At 48.9% G+C, this 13,880-nt stretch overlaps 1 protein-coding gene across 3 annotated transcripts in view; it reads right to left on the reverse strand.

The window, feature by feature from the left end:
* LOC112215234 (zinc finger protein 385A) overlaps positions 1-13,880 on the reverse strand; it is a 149,122-nt gene that overhangs the window by 19,054 nt on the left and 116,188 nt on the right. For all 3 annotated transcript variants that reach the window (XM_042299650.1, XM_042299653.1, XM_042299652.1), the window contains one exon: positions 8,152-8,335. In XM_042299650.1, the coding sequence (XP_042155584.1) occupies positions 8,152-8,335 (184 nt within the window). The remainder of the gene's footprint in view (positions 1-8,151; positions 8,336-13,880) is intronic.

Consider the following 13,880-nt stretch of genomic DNA (forward strand, 5'->3'; position numbering starts at 1 on the left):
CCCAGCCCAGTCTCGGACCAGGATGTCTTGCTCCCAGGCAGACTAAATAACTTTTGCCCGCTTTGAGGACAATACAGTGCCACTGACACGGCCTGCAACGGAATCATGCGGTCTCTCCTTCACTGCAGCCGAAGTGAGTAAGACATTTAAACATGTTAACCCTCGCAAGGCTGCAGGCCCAGACGGCATCCCCAGCCGCGCCCTCAGAGCATGCGCAGACCAGCTGGCCGGTGTGTTTACGGACTTATTCAACTCAATCCCTATACCAGTCTGCTGTTCCCACATGCTTCAAGAGGGCCACCATTGTTCCTGTTCCCAAGAAAGCTAAGGTAACTGAGCTAAACGACTACCGCCCGTAGCACTCACATCCGTCATCATGAAGTGCTTTGAGAGACTAGTCAAGGACCATATCACCTCCACCCTACCTGACACCCTTGACCCACTCCAATTTGCTTACCGCCCAAATAGGTCCACAGACGATGCAATCTCAACCACAATGCACACTGCCCTAACCCATCTGGACAAGAGGAATACCTATGTGAGAATGCTGTTCATCGACTACAGCTCGGCATTCAACACCATAGTACCCTCCAAGCTCGTCATCAAGCTCGAGACCCTGGGTCTCGACCCCGCCCTGTGCAACTGGGTACTGGACTTCCTGACGGGCCGCCCCCAGGTGGTGAGGGTAGGCAACAACATCTCCTCCCCGCTGATCCTCAACACTGGGGCCCCACAAGGGTGCGTTCTGAGCCCCCTCCTGTACTCCCTGTTCACCCACGACTGCGTGGCCATGCACGCCTCCAACTCAATCATCAAGTTTGCGGACGACACAACAGTGGTAGGCTTGATTACCAACAACGACGAGACGGCCTACAGGGAGGAGGTGAGGGCCCTCGGAGTGTGGTGTCAGGAAAATAACCTCACACTCAACGTCAACAAAACTAAGGAGATGATTGTGGACTTCAGGAAACAGCAGAGGGAACACCCCCATCCACATCGATGGAACAGTAGTGGAGAGGGTAGCAAGTTTTAAGTTCCTCGGCATACACATCACAGACAAACTGAATTGGTCCACTCACACAGACAGCATCGTGAGGAAGGCGCAGCAGCGCCTCTTCAACCTCAGGAGGCTGAAGAAATTCGGCTTGTCACCAAAAGCACTCACAAACTTCTACAGATGCACAATCGAGAGCATCCTGGCGGGCTGTATCACCGCCTGGTATGGCAACTGCACCGCCCTCAACCGTAAGGCTCTCCAGAGGGTAGTGAGGTCTGCACAACGCATCACCGGGGCAAACTACCTGCCCTCCAGGACACCTACACCACCCGATGCTACAGGAAGGCCATAAAGATCATCAAGGACATCAACCACCCGAGCCACTGCCTGTTCACCCCGCTGTCATCCAGAAGGCGAGGTCAGTACAGGTGCATCAAAGCTGGGACCGAGAGACTGAAAAACAGCTTCTATCTCAAGGCCATCAGACTGTTAAACAGCCACCACTAACATTGAGTGGCTACTGCCAACACACTGTCAATGACACTGACTCTACTCCAGCCACTTTAATCACGGGAATTGATGGGAAATTATGTAAATATATCACTAGCCACTTTAAACAATGCTACCTTATATAATGTTACTTACCCTACATTGTTCATCTCATATGCATACGTTGATACTGTACTCTATATCATCGACTGCATCCTTATGTAATACATGTATCACTAGCCACTTTAACTATGCCACTTGGTTTACATACTTATCTCATATGTATATACTGTACTCGATATCATCTACTGTATCTTGCCTATGCTGCTCTGTACCATCACTCATTCATATATCCTGATGTACATATTCTTTATCCCCTTACACTGTGTATAAGACAGTAGTTGTTTTGGAATTGTTAGTTAGATTACTTGCTCGTTATTACTGCATTGTCGGAACTAGAAGCACAAGCATTTCGCTACACTCGCATTAACATCTGCTAACCATGTGTATGTGACAAATAAAATTTGATTTGATTTGATACATTAGAGGAGCTTCCAGCTGCTCTGCGTGCTGAACTTCTACCTTCACGCACTGAAAATGACACCACATAGAACCTGCGTGTGCCGTGTACATACACACTCCTCTCCACCACACACGTCAGTGCCAGTTACCAGGTGGGTGTGTTGGGGTAGGGTGTATCCTCAGTGTATGTTCAGGTGTTCCTTTAGGTAGGCTATAGGGGAGGAAGGGGGCCCCATCCAGCCCTCCTCCACCCAGCCGTGTTATGGCTCTAGGGGTATGGTACCCAGTGTGTATGGTCAGGCATTGGTGTAACAGGGTAGGCAGGGAGCCTGTGTCCCTCCAGCCCTCTCCTCTCCTCTGGCTGATGTGTGTGGTCAGGTATTGTGGTTACAGGAGGAGACAGGAGTGGTATTTATCCCCTGTGTACCCTAACCCTCCAGCCCTCTCCTCTCCTCTGGCTGATGTGTGTGGTCAGGTATTGTGGTTACAGGAGGAGACAGGAGTGGTATTTATCCCCTGTGTACCCTAACCCTCCAGCCCTCTTCTCTCCTCTGGCTGATGTGTGTTCTAATGAACACTCAGCATGATTCATCATGCTGCAGGGTGCCCTCTCTCCTCTCTCCGCCTGGCCTCTGTCCCACCTCTGACTCAGACTAACAACAACACACACACACACACACTAACGGCCAGGGAAATGGCTGAGGGTCCAGTGTCACAAGAAAGTCTTTGATGGAAAAAATTATTATTTCACAGTTAGATCATGGCAGGCTTGTTTTGTCTCTCCTTCCCTCTGGGAAGTCTCTCAGAGCCTCGTTCATTGAGTGACTGCATGGCTGTAGGCTACAGAGATTGTCAGACTGGCCTCTTAAACACTATTGTGCCGAACCCATAGTTCTAGAAACTATGGTGAATGAATAACCTGGCCAGATCAGTACAGCTTGGCTGGGTTCAGCTCTCCAGTCCCCTTTAGAGCTCTGGGTTCAGCTCTCCAGTCCCCTTTAGAGCTCTGGGTACAGCTCTCCAGTCCCCTTTCGAGCTTTGGGTTCAGTTTTCTACTCCATTTAAAGCTTTGGGTTCAGTTTTCTACTCCCTTTAGAGCTCTGGGTTCAACTCTCCAGTCCCCTTTAGAACTCTGGGTTCAGCTCTCCAGTCCCTTTTAGATCTCTGGGATCAGCTCTCCTGTCACCTTTAGAGCTTTGGGTTCAGCTGTCTACTCCCTTTAGAGCTCTGGGTTCAGCTCTCTACTCCCTTTAGAGCTCTGGGTTCAGCTCTCTACTCCCATTAGAGCTCTGGGTTCAGCTCTCTACTCCATTTAGAGCTCTGGGTTCAGCTCTCTACTCCCTTTAGAGCTCTGGGTTCAGCTCTCTACTCCCTTTAGAGCTCTGGGTTCAGCTCTCTACTCCCTTTAGAGCTCTGAGGTCAGCTCTCTACTCCCTTTAGAGCTCTGGGTTCAGCTCTCTACTCCCTTTAGAGCTCTGGGGTCAATAGAGAGCAAGCCACAAGAAAGAGAAATAAACACCCATCCGACCCCTTCAGAATGTCCAGTACTTCCGTCATCACAACATAACCCAATGGTTCCAGAGGTGGGTCAAAGACACAAAATACATATGAAAACATAGTTAGGATGATGAAAAGCAGCTAAATCAGCATGTTAAGTCCCTCACCATCAGTTAGTAGTTATGATACTGTATGACTGGGCTGAGGGCTGGACTGGGCTGTGAGCTGGACTGGGCTGAGGGCGGGACTGGGCTGTGAGCTGGACTGGGCTGAGGGCTGGACTGGGCTGAGGGCTGGACTGGGCTGTGAGCTGGACTGGGCTGAGGGCGGGACTGGGCTGTGAGCTGGACTGGGCTGTGAGCTGGACTGGGCTGGGACTGGGCTGTGAGCTGGACTGGGCTGAGGGCTGGACTGGGCTGAGGGCTGGGCTGTGAGCTGGACTGGGCTGAGGGCTGGACTGGGCTGAGGGCTGGACTGGGCTGTGAGCTGGACTGGGCTGAGGGCTGGACTGGGCTGAGGGCTAGACTGGGCTGTGAGCTGGACTGGGCTGAGGGCGGGACTGGGCTGAGGGCCGTACGGCAGGACACTACTGTGTGACTTAAGGACTGCAGGCTAAATGTCACCCTGTGAAGCAGAGAGGCGGCCAGACTGCCCCCATAAACATTTTACATGATTGTGGCGTCCCGACACTGTACTGTGCTGGCTCGGATATGTTATTTTCACATTGTCATTTCAAATATGGTTCCAGCAGCTATGGTGGAATGCGTAGGCAGGCCAGCCCAGTACAGCTCAGTTTGGCTCGGCTCCATTTGGCCCAGTAGTGTGGAAATGGTATTGGTGCTTGGGTGTCAGCGGGACAAAGCCACAGGAAAGATATAAAAACATGTGGGGAGAAGAAAGGCATCCAGACACAATCTTGAGGTTCGGAGTTATAACACTGAATAATGTCTCATGGTCTCGGTCTTTGTCAATGTCTATGTTATTCTTTCAGCTTTGTTTAATGACACCTGCTCTGTGTTCCCATGGTGAAATTGTCTGGTAAACAGTTTTCGGTACTCAGTATAACCTTTTCAAATGCCACCGTGACCAGATTGAACATTTTCCCCTGTTCTTTCATTCCTAAGTGTTTTTGATCCAGGGAGGGATGGAGAGACAGAGTGAGACTGGTGACAGTGAGGGAATGGAAAGTTCCGGTTGGTGAGGAGAGGAGATGGACAGAGACTGAAGCAGAAAGAGAGAGGAGAGAGAGAGAAACAGCCACACCCTCCACAGTGCACTCTGTCTCTAATAACCAATCTGTCACACCAACAGCACCAAATGACATTAGTGTCACGCCCTGATCTGTTTCACATGTCCATGTGCTTGTCTCCACCCCACTCCAGGTGTCACCCATCTCCCCGTTGTCCCAACCCCCTTATGTTTGTCTGTTGCCGGTTCGTCTGGTTTGTCAAGTCAACCAGTGTTTTTGTCTCAGCTCCTGCATTTCCCAGTCCGTCTTTTCTCGCCCTCCTGGTTTTGACCCTTGCCTGTCCTGTCTCTGAGCCCGCCTGCCTCACCACTCTGCCTGTCCTGTCTCTGAGCCCGCCTGCCTCACCACTCTGCCTGTCCTGTCTCTGAGCCCGCCTGCCTCACCACTCTGCCTGTCCTGTCTCTGAGCCCGCCTGCCTCACCACTCTGCCTGTCCTGTCACTGAGCCCGCCTGCCTCACCACTCTGCCTGTCCTGTCTCTGAGCCCGCCTGCCTCACCACTCTGCCTGTGCTGTCTCTGAGCCTGCCTGCCTCACCACTCTGCCTGTCCAGTCTCTGAGCCCGCCTGCCTGACCACTCTGCCTGTCCTGTCTCTGAGCCCGCCTGCCTCACCACTCTGCCTGTCCTGTCTCTGAGCCCGCCTGCCTCACCACTCTGCCTGACCTGTCTCTGAGCCCGCCTGCCTCACCACTCTGCCTGTCCTGTCTCTGAGCCCGCCTGCCTGACCACTCTGCCTGTCCTGTCTCTGAGCCCGCCTGCCTCACCACTCTGCCTGTCCTGTCTCTGAGTCCGCCTGCCTGACCACTCTGCCTGTCCTGTCTCTGAGCCCGCCTGCCTCACCACTCTGCCTGTGCTGTCTCTGAGCCCGCCTGCCTCACCACTCTGCCTGTCCTGTCTCTGAGCCCGCCTGCCTGACCACTCTGCCTGTCCTGTCTCTGAGCCCGCCTGCCTCACCACTCTGCCTGTCCTGTCTCTGAGCCCGCCTGCCTCACCACTCTGCCTGTCCTGTCTCTGAGCCCGCCTGCCTCACCACTCTGCCTGTCCTGTCTCTGAGCCCGCCTGCCTGACCACTCTGCCTGTCCTGTCTCTGAGCCCGCCTGCCTCACCACTCTGCCTGTCCTGTCTCTGAGCCCGCCTGCCTCACCACTCTGCCTGTCCTGTCTCTGAGCCCGCCTGCCTCACCACTCTGCCTGTCCTGTCTCTGAGCCCGCCTGCCTCACCACTCTGCCTGTCCTGTCTCTGAGCCCACCTGCCTGACCACTCTGCCTGACCTGTCTCTGAGCCCGCCTGCCTCACCACTCTGCCTGACCTGTCTCTGAGCCTGCCTGCCTCACCACTCTGCCTGTCCTGTCTCTGAGCCCGCCTGCCTCACCACTCTGCCTGTCCTGTCTCTGAGCCCGCCTGCCTCACCACTCTGCCTGACCTGTCTCTGAGCCCGCCTGCCTCACCACTCTGCCTGACCTGACCCTGAGCCTGCCTGCAGTCCTAAACCTTTGCCCCATTACTCTGGAATATCGACCCCTGACTGCCTTGACCTGTCGTTTGCCTGCCCCTGTTGCTGTAATAAACATTGTTACTTCAACACAGTCTGCATTTGGGTCTTACCTTCAAACCTGATAGTTAGATGAAACTATTAAACTGAGATCAGCTGTGATCTTTCCATACCAATAAATGTCATCCGACAGCTACAGTAACCTGTCTTATTCTCCTCCACTCACATCATATTCCTCTCTCTCTCCCTCCATCTACTCCCTCTCTCCTTCTGTCTCACTGGTCGTTTAGCCCCCTCTCTCCTTCTGTCTCACTAGTCATTTAGCCCCCTCTCTCCTTCTGTCTCACTAGTCATTTAGCACCCTCTCTCCTTCTGTCTCACTAGTCATTTAGCCCCCTCTCTCCTTCTGTCTCACTAGTCATTTAGCCCCCTCTCTCCTTCTGTCTCACTAGTCATTTAGCCCCCTCTCTCCTTCTGTCTCACTAGTCATTTAGCACCCTCTCTCCTTCTGTCTCACTAGTCATTTAGCACCCTCTCCCCTTTCTGTCCTCCCAGACCCCACAGTTGATTTTGACTGTGTAATAAATCACATTCTAATACACAGTCAAACACAACCCATAATTATAAACACACGACCAGGGGGTCCGAAATGAAGTGGCCAAGAAAAGCTGCTGAGTCATGGTGCCATTATTTATATAAGTCACCTGTTTCTCTGAGGTCAACCTCCAAATAGGTAGCCTTGTCCCAGATCTGTTTGTGCTGTCTTGCCAACTCCACGTGACAATGACGATCGGAATGACATAGGAGTTGAAAAGTCAGCACAAACAGATCTGGGACCAGACTACTAAAACAGGACAGACATTCTAGAAGCCTTTTCTTCTTAGCATTACTAGTACAGAAGATTCCTTCAAAGAAGTCAGAGAACTCAAGAGCATCATTTCAGGTCCAACAGCACATGCTGTTGTCCCCAGATCAACCTGCTTGTAGGCAGGGAATCTTTTCCATGATACGATGTGCTACTCTAGCGTTTCCGTGGTGATGGTGCTACTCTGCCGTCTCTGTTCAAAGGTTTCCATAACACAGCTTTCACCAATGTAGTGTCATGTCAGATCAGTGGTTACTTCAAGGGAGAAAGGAAGGAATGTATTTCTAAACTATTTCAACTAGGTTCTGCAAGAATGTAGAGCCAATTATAGCTCCTGTTTCGAAGTCCTTAGTGAGTCTCAGCTTCTCTCCGGCATATTTGTCATTTCAGGGTCAGTGGGAAAGCAATGACAGAAGAGATCTGGGCCTGAGTCGGTGGTGCTGACACTGCTGTTCTGGTGGGAATGTGAGAGGAGCAGACTACGGCCTTTAGCCAAGGTCAGATAAAACACAGAGACAGGAGCCATAGAGGAGCAGAACAAAATACTTGTTATTCATTTATAATTGTTATTCCTTCATATTTGTGAAGAGCTATTCATATCTCCCTCAGCACATAGTGGTCAGTTCATGTAGAAAATACTATAGTGAATACTATGGTATTATGGACAAACAAACACTGTAGTAAATGCAAAACACTACTGTCCGTAAAAACTTTTTAAAAGAGTAAATACTCCATATTTAATTTGCATATACTCTGCCCATTCCCCTCCCCCATATCACAATGTGTGCCTCCCATAAGTGAGAAACCTACATGCCAAATATAGGCCATATTGTGTTCCCTACAGGTTATAGAAAAGAGCAGAAGCCCTGAACTATCTGTTCAGAACCCAGTCTTACAAACCTACCTACCTACCTACCTACCTACCTACCTACCTACCTACCTACCTATTTTAGTATTTCTCCAGTAAGTTCCAGAAGGAGAAAGCCTCCACCTACATGTAAGTGCTAGGAGGCATTGCAGGTCTCTCTCCTCCATGATTACCTGGGTTACAGGGGTCGCTGATGTCAGGGGTGGAGGTAGGGGGTTCACCAGGGAGGGATGGAGAGGAGGTGAGGGAGACAGGTCGGCCCGACTTGTCACCCTCCTGGGGGCGACTCTTGGAGGTCTCGATGCCTTTGACTCTCCGTGCATGGCGGTTGCCTTTGTAGTGGGCTTCTGCCTGGCTCTGGAGAGAGAGAGAGGAGAGAAAGAGCGAGTGAGTGAGCGAGTGAGTGAGCGAGTGAATGAGTGAGTGACATTATGAAATCCATGTACACAAACAACAAGTGTGTGGTTAAAATAGGCAAAGAATACACACATTTCCTCCCACAGGGCAGTGGGGTGAGACAGGGATGCAGCTTAAGCCCCACCCTCTTCAACATATATATCAACGAATTGGTGAAGGCACTAGAAAAGTCTGCAGCACCCGGCCTCACCCTACTAGAATCTGAAGTCAAATGTCTACTGTTTGCTGATGATCTGGTGCTACTGTCCCCAACCAAGGAAGGCCCACAGCAGCACCTAGATATTCTGCACAGATTCTGCCAGACCTGGGTCCTGACAGTAAATCTCAGTAAGACCAAAATAATGGTGTTCCAAAAAAGGTCCAGTCGCCTGGACCACAAATACAAATTCCATCTAGACACCATTGCCCTAGAGCACACAAAGAACTATACATACCTTGGCCTAAACATCAGCGCCACAGGTAACTTCCACAAAGCTGTGAACGATCTGAGAGACAAGGCAAGAAGGGCATTCTATGCCATCAAAAGGAACATAAAATTTGACATACTAATTAGGATCTGGCTAAAAATACTTAAATCAGTTATAGAACCCATTGTCCTTTATGGTTGTGAGGTCTGGGGTCTGCTCACCAACCAAGAATTCACAAAAATGCAAAAATATCTTCCGTGTACAGAAAGATGAACCTGGAGAAGAGTCTCCTAAGCAAGCTGGTCTTGGGGCTCTGTTCACAAACACAAACACATCACACAGAGCCCCAGGACAGCAACACAATTAGACAAATCATGAGAAAACAAAAAGATAATTACTTGACACATTGGAAAGAATTAACAAAAAAACAGAGCAAACTAAAATGCTATTTGGCCCTAAAAAGAGAGTACACAGTGGCAGAATACCTGACCACTGTGACTGACCCAAACTTAAGGAAAGCTTTGACTATGTACAGTGAGCATAGCCTTGCTATTGAGAAAGGCCGCAGTAGGCAGACATGGCTCTCAAGAGAAGACAGGCTATGTGCACACTGCCCACAAAATTAGGTGGAAACTGAGCTGCACTTCCTAAACTCCTGCCCAATGTACGACCATATTAGAGACACATATTTCCCTCAGATTACACAGATCCACAAAGAATTTGAAAACAAACCCAATTTCCGTGAACTCCCATATCTACTGGGTGAAATATCACAGTGTGCCATCACAGCAGCAAGATTTGTGACCTGTTGCCACAAGAAAAGGTCAACCAGTGAAGAACAAACACCATTGTAAATACAACCCATATTTATGCTTGTTTATTTTCCCATTTGTACTGTAACCATTTGTACATCATTACAACACTGTATATATAGATAATATGACATTTGCAATGTCCTTATACTTTTGGAACTTCTGTGAGTGTAATGTTTAATGTTCATTTGTATTGTTTATTTCACTTGAGTATATTATCTACTTCACTTGCTTTGGCAATGTTAACATATGTTTCCCATGCCAATAGAGTCCCTTGAATTGAATTGATAGAAGGTGAGGGGTGAGAGAGAGAGAGAGAGAGAGAGAGAGAGAGAGAGAAGAGAAGAAAGGAAAGAGGTGTGTGAATTTAGCTGTCATCAATCCAACAGGTGAATATAACATTATGACAATGGACACAGATGGAGTAGAACATCTTGACACACTAATATAGCACACCTGGATACACACACGCACCAAGGTGCACACACACACACACACACACACACACAAACACACAGTTTCGGCGTCCGGTATGCTATTCAATCTGCACCAGGAATATGAGACGGGATGGCAGGTTGCAGACAGGCTTACAGTGGATAGAGAGGAGAGGAATACTGTAACAGGTGATCTGACCACTGATCAGGAAATACTGTGAGGCAGTAGTCTGTCTGTTTTCCCTAACAATACCACATTACAACTGGCCTTAATCTAGGCCTCAGTTCCCTTTTTCTCTTCTCCTCTGACTCCTCCACAGTCAGAGATTACCCAGCTCCAGCCGTCATGACTGCAGGCTCCGGTCATGTGATTATACCAGACATGATGAGAGACATGTCTGCAGAAGGGGGTTGAACTGCATGTCAAGGCCAGAGATGGTGCCATCGTGCAAACACACAAACACACACTTTTTTGGTTACTACATGAATCCATGTGTGTTATTTCATAGTTTTGATACCTTCACTATTATTCTACAATAGTCTGTCTCAGTGTGTCATTGGGATGGTCAGATTGCCTTTAGGTTGGCTAGGCCTCAAGACACCAGGGGATATATTTCTAGACTGGCAACCATAGGAGCCGTAAGAGCTGTCACACATAGTCTACATCCTCATTATAGCCGGCTGCTGCAACAGTGCTGTGCTTCACACACACAACCTCATTGTCCCTCTGCTGTGCACCTCTGTGACCACCTCAAACAGATCATCTGACAGCTAACTGAAAATGGACTGCCTAAAGCCTCTGGAATGGTGTGTATCTGTGTTTGTATACATTGGCAGGCGAATAATTATTGTATCAAGATGATGATTATTATTAAGTAGGGGGCTTATTGTGTATCGCTCTTTAAATACAGGGCTGGAGAGCTGCTGACAGCTGCAACAGACAGGTGATGAGAGGAATAGAGAAATCAAGAGGCACAGCACACCACAGCACGCCACACCACACCACACCACAACACACACACCACAGCACACCACAGCACAGCACACCACACCACAGCACAGGACAGCTCACCACAACACACCACAGCACACCACAATACACCACAGCACAGCACACCACAACACAGCACACCACACCACATCACATCACAACACACCACATCACATCACAACACACCACATCACACCTCATCCCCGGCTTACTAGGAGCTCAGGCCAGGGGCTCAGGCCAGGTGATCAGGCCAGGGGCTCAGGCCTGGAATAGATAAGCTCTGCAGGGAAAGAGAGGAGGGGAGAGGAGAGAGAGGAGAGGGGAGGGAGGTGAGAGGGGAGTGGAGAGGGGGGCCTTGCTGAAGAGGTGGAGGGATGGTGGCTTGGACATGGCTGGATGGACAGCAGAAGGGATGGCTATGTGGTTGGGATGGCTGAGAGGGGAGGAGAGGGGAGAGGCAGCTTTGGCTGGATAGCTGGACCACAAGGGTTGGCTCAGTTGTTGGGATGGCTGGGGACAGACAGGGAGAGGTGAGAGAGGAGAAGAGGGACTCAGGCTGGTGCTCCTGTGGTGTGGATGGCGCTGGCACTAGCCTTTTGGTCAGGGCGTCAGGTATGTCCAGTCCCTGCTGGGTCCATTGACGTGACAATGACATGGGAGTTATTAAGGCAGCACAAACAGATGAGGGAGTCAGGCTAGGCCGGATGGTTATAGCACTTCCCCTGTGGTCAGGGCATCAGGTATGTTCTGTACCCGGTGTGCCCGGGCACCAACCAGCCAGTTATCTCTTTAAGGCTGTAATTGCTGACATCATGTCAGTGATTCTCTCATTAACACAGGTGTGAGTGTTGACGAGGATAAGTCTGGAGATCACTCTGTCATGCTGATTGAGTTCGAATAACAGACTGGAAGCTTCAAAAGGAGGGTGGTGCTTAGAATCATTGTTCTTCCTCTCTCAACCATGATTTCCTGCAAGGAAACACGTGCTGTCATCATTGCGTTGCACAAAAAGGGCTTCTCAGGCAAGGATATTGCTGCCAGTAAGATTGCAACTAAATCAACTATTTATCGGATCATCAAGAACTTCAAGGAGAGCGGTTCAATTGTTGTGAAGAAGGCTTCAGGGCGCCCAAGAAAGTCCAGCAAGCGCCAGGACCATCTCCTAAAGTTGATTCAGCTGTGGGATCGGGGCACCACCAGTACAGAGCTTGCTCAGGAATGGCAGCAGGCAGGTGTGAGTGCATCTGCACTCACAGTGAGGCGAAGACTTTTGGAGGATGGCCTGGTGTCAAGAAGGGCAGCAAAGAAGCCACTTCTCTCCAGGAAAAACATCAGCGACAGACTGATATTCTGCCAAATGTACAGGGATTGGACTGCTGAGGACTGGGGTAAAGTCATTTTCGGTGATGAATCCACTTTCCGATTGTTTGGGGCATCCGGAAAAAAAGCTTGTCCAGAGAAGACAAGGTGAGCTCTTCATGTAATTGTCAATAAAAGCCTTTGATACTTATGAAATGCAATGCTGTAATTATACTTCAGTATTCCATAGTAACATCTGACAAAAATACCTAAAGACACTGAAGCAGCAAACTTTGTGGAAATTAATATTTGTGTCATTCTCAAAACTGTTGGCCACGACTGTAGAATAGTGTAGGGTAGTGTAGTGTCTTGTATTGTAGGGTAGGGTATGGTATGGTAATGTATGGTATGGTGGTGTAGAGTAGGGTAGGGTATGGTATGGTAATGTATGGTATGGTAGTGTAGAGTAGTGTATGGTATGGTAAGGTAGTGTAGTGTAGGGTAGGGGTGGGGAGCTTTGCAGAGACTGGCGCTGAGGGTGAGTGGGGTGCTGAAATCCTTCTCAGGTACCTTCCCAAGCTAGCTGTGGATCGGGGGTCATAGTTGGCCACCCAGAGGTAGATTATGTAACTCTTTATTGGTCAGTGTCAATATTTACCAGCATGTTTATGTGTCATACTTGTATGGCTGAGAGGTCCCGTTCTGGGCTATAAACAATGAACTTATACCCAGCATGGAACCTGGGCCCTGCAGGAGCAGGAAAATATTGACATTATGTGGAAGGCATCAGCAAATGACAGACATATTATGTATGGCTCTGGGAGACATGTAACTTGGGGAGGCTTGTGGCGGAAGAATCAGAATTAGTTGTGTAACATAGATAATTAAGATGTGTTGTGTCTTGGCAATGCCGGATTAAGTGATATGACATGCTATTCTATAAAATCCTTTCTCTGTAATTAATATTACCTGATTGAGCTAATCTTGTAAATGTAATGAACTAGAAAGTCGGGGCACCACGAAATAGTGTTTATAGAGCTGTTATCTTCCGAATAAACTCTGAAAGACCTAGTAATATTTTACATCAAAAGCAGTCAATATTAATCGTCACCTTATTTCAGTCTCATCTGAACATTGTAGAATTCTTGGTTATCTTCACGAACCCTGGCTAACAAGTTGAATCAGCAATACAAAATTGGGTTTAATTGTTTATTTACTAAATACCTAACTAATCACACAGAATTACATCTACACAGAATGAATCATACCTTGATTGCAAATAATGTCATAAAGGAAAAAGTCCCTAGCGGACAGAACTGATATGACAGCTGGTTACACAAAGAAAAGGGGGTTGGGTTTGAGTGAAAGAGCGGGAAGACTGAAGAACAAAGGGAGAAGCTGTGCTATCGTAAATACAGTATCTTATGCATTCTAAATTACCGCCCATTTGGAAAAGGAAAATGCAATAAATATTGACTCTGAGCTGCGCTTTGGTAGGTTGGTCGTAGATGCTGGCCGTGTTGGCCAAAAGAGATCATCCTG

The sequence above is a fragment of the Oncorhynchus tshawytscha genome, linkage group LG16 (genome assembly GCF_018296145.1).
Source record: "Oncorhynchus tshawytscha isolate Ot180627B linkage group LG16, Otsh_v2.0, whole genome shotgun sequence".
NCBI lineage: Eukaryota > Metazoa > Chordata > Actinopteri > Salmoniformes > Salmonidae > Oncorhynchus > Oncorhynchus tshawytscha.